At 34.5% G+C, this 2,714-nt stretch overlaps 1 protein-coding gene across 1 annotated transcript; it reads right to left on the bottom strand.

Annotated features, from left to right (window-relative positions):
- Nucleotides 1-693: 693 nt before the first annotated feature.
- Nucleotides 694-2,714, bottom strand: LOC112420146 (uncharacterized). The gene is made up of 2 exons (XM_039831989.1): nucleotides 2,479-2,714; nucleotides 694-2,332 (listed from the first exon to the last, which is right to left on the bottom strand). Exons 1-2 carry the CDS (start codon nucleotides 2,712-2,714, stop codon nucleotides 694-696), a joined length of 1,875 nt encoding a protein of 624 aa, XP_039687923.1.

Raw genomic sequence — 2,714 nt, 5'->3', positions numbered from 1 at the left:
CCTATTAGTAGCTTTTTTTGACTTCAACTATGTTACAAGGTCAAAAATAATAAGAATTTCAAATTACAAAGTTAGAATATGTGGTTTTTATTTTTACAGGGTAATTTTTCAAACTTTACATAGGGTCAATTTCAATAATTAACCCTAAAATATATATAATTGAAAAAGGCACCCACTAAACTATCTTATGAGTCTTCATTATATAATGTTAACGTTTCAGTAACTTTAATTTTTTTGTAAGTAAAAGCTCACTTCATTTTTTTCCTTTACGATATTTGGATAATGTACTCTGCCGCTTGTGGATTTCATTTGTGAGTTTTACTCGAACGGAATATAAGTAAAAGTGTGAAATATTCTTTTTTACTCTATTTTTTTTCCACTTTACTTTTAATACAACACAGTGAAAAATTGATTTTACTCTTTTCTTTCTTTAGTTTTTCTTCTTTCTTTAGTCTTTGATTTCATTAAGCTTAAGCAGTGCTTAAATTCTTGGAATACTTTCTGGTACACATTTTCTTCATCAATACAAATCCATAATTTGCTACTTATAACATATTTTAATCAACATAACAAGTTATAAAAATAACAAACTTCAAAATCTACAAAATAACCCTAGTTCAGTACCTGCAAAAGAAAAGAAGGACTAGTAGGAATATGAAGTTGGTTCTATATCAGCAAAAAAGCATTGTTGGATCAAACATTTTCAACCTTTCGGCCAAATCTTGCTTCTTTGAGCTTAGAAAACACTCTTTCAAGTTTCTCAATCCTGTTTTCAAGATCAAATGGTAAGTCATTGATATCATCGTTTCTTCCATGAAATGGACTCTTGATTTCATCTTCATCCCCACATCCAGCTATTTCACTTGCCACATCTGATGATATAACAGGACTAGACAAAGAGACCTTGTCAGTACATATTCTTGCTCTTTTGCTTGCATTTGCATCTTTAAACTCATCCTCGAAATCCCCTATTGAAAATTCAATGTTATCTTTTGAAAGTGGCCTTTTCAGTGGTAACATATTTTCATAATCTGCTGAAGAGGCTGAACAATCCTCAACAGATATGGAAGGAACAAGAGTCTTATGTTTTCGAGGAAGACTTGAAGAACCATCAGCATCAATACTTTCATCAGCTCTCAGACTCTCATGAACAGAATTTTCATATGGAACATTGGCATAAAATCCATCAGCCTTCATAGTTTTAGTTTTTGAACCATCATCAACAAGATTGGGAGGAAATTCAGGTGGAACAGCAGCACCAATACCACTTCTGTCAAATTTTCCTACATGTGGTCGGTGTTTTCTTGAACTGGAACTTCTTTTCCGACGCACAATATTGTTAACAAAATCGTCGCGTCCTAAAACAAATTGCTTCCACCACTTGACATAATGCGTGGTAACATCTGCCTCAAAAAGTCTTGGTGGAAAATACAATTTTTTATCAGATATGAGCCTGCAGTAGTTTTTCCATGCAATCACTTTAGTTTTATTGAACCTAGGCACATAACTTGGAACATCTTGATCAATTCCAAATTGCATAGCAACTCTATGTGGAAGATATTGCTCTATAGAGTCGATACCAACTAGCTCAGAACATCTCAAGCATATAACAAATGAGAGCATTTTGTTATCTAAATCTATTTTGAATGGTACCGAAATTTCATCATTTGGATAAAACAATGCACACTTATCGGCATATCTAACATATGGACGCCAAAGAAAATCATCCACAGCCGAGTCTAACGCTAACCTAACATTGTCAATTGATAAGTCCGTAACCTTATGCCACCTAAACAAAAAAGGGTCGCCATGGTTGATCAACATAGTTTGTTGTTGTGGTTGCAAATTTTTGAACCTCTCCCAAACCCAAATTTGAACCAAGTAAAAGGGTGATTGAAGAGTAATCTCCAAGGGAAATCTATCACCACCAACAGGATATTTTGACAAATCAACAATTGTTTTCTTAAACAAACTTAAATCTTTATATATGCTAGCCAAGACAGCTGGTGCCAAAGCAATAGGATACCCTCTAGCAAGAAGAATAGCGATCGGAAACAAAGACTTTTTCACCAAATATTTATGAGGAAAAACAAAAATTGACAACCAAGTAGCAAGAAATGCTTCATGTTCAATTTCACTACCTTTACCAACGAAAATATTGATCCATTTTGATGTGGTAGCCTTACCTTTTTTACTCTGCCAAGGTTTCCGTCTTGCAAGGATGAGCTTCTTTTCCACCTCTCTCATTTCTTGGTCTTGAACTTTGGTAAAAATAGGATCACCAATGATAGGGTAACCCCCAAAACCATAATATCCTCCAAAGTGATAGTTGCTTCACCAAATGGAAAAACAAAGGTGTTAGTCTCACAACACCATTTCTCAACAACCCCAAAGAGCAATTTTAGATTTTTGAGTATGTGACACTTGGTACTCATAATAGCATCAAAGATTCTAGCTTTCTTCCACAAAGATTCATACTTTGGTTTAAGCTCATCAACCCATCTAACCCACTTCTCTTGTGGGTGACGCCATCCACTGAAATGGATTTTCAAAGGACACTCATTTTGATCAAAAAAAGAAGATGATGAAAATGGATTAAACTCAAAAGCTGGTTCATGAATGGAGTTTGAAATGGGTTTAAGAAAATGAGCAGTTCTGAAAGTTGAATCACTGTCACCAGAAGGTGAAAGCATGAAATCTTCCCTGACTTCCAT

The sequence above is a fragment of the Medicago truncatula genome, chromosome 3 (genome assembly GCF_003473485.1).
Source record: "Medicago truncatula cultivar Jemalong A17 chromosome 3, MtrunA17r5.0-ANR, whole genome shotgun sequence".
Lineage (NCBI taxonomy): Eukaryota > Viridiplantae > Streptophyta > Magnoliopsida > Fabales > Fabaceae > Medicago > Medicago truncatula.
This window is presented reverse-complemented; position numbering and strand designations above follow the sequence as displayed.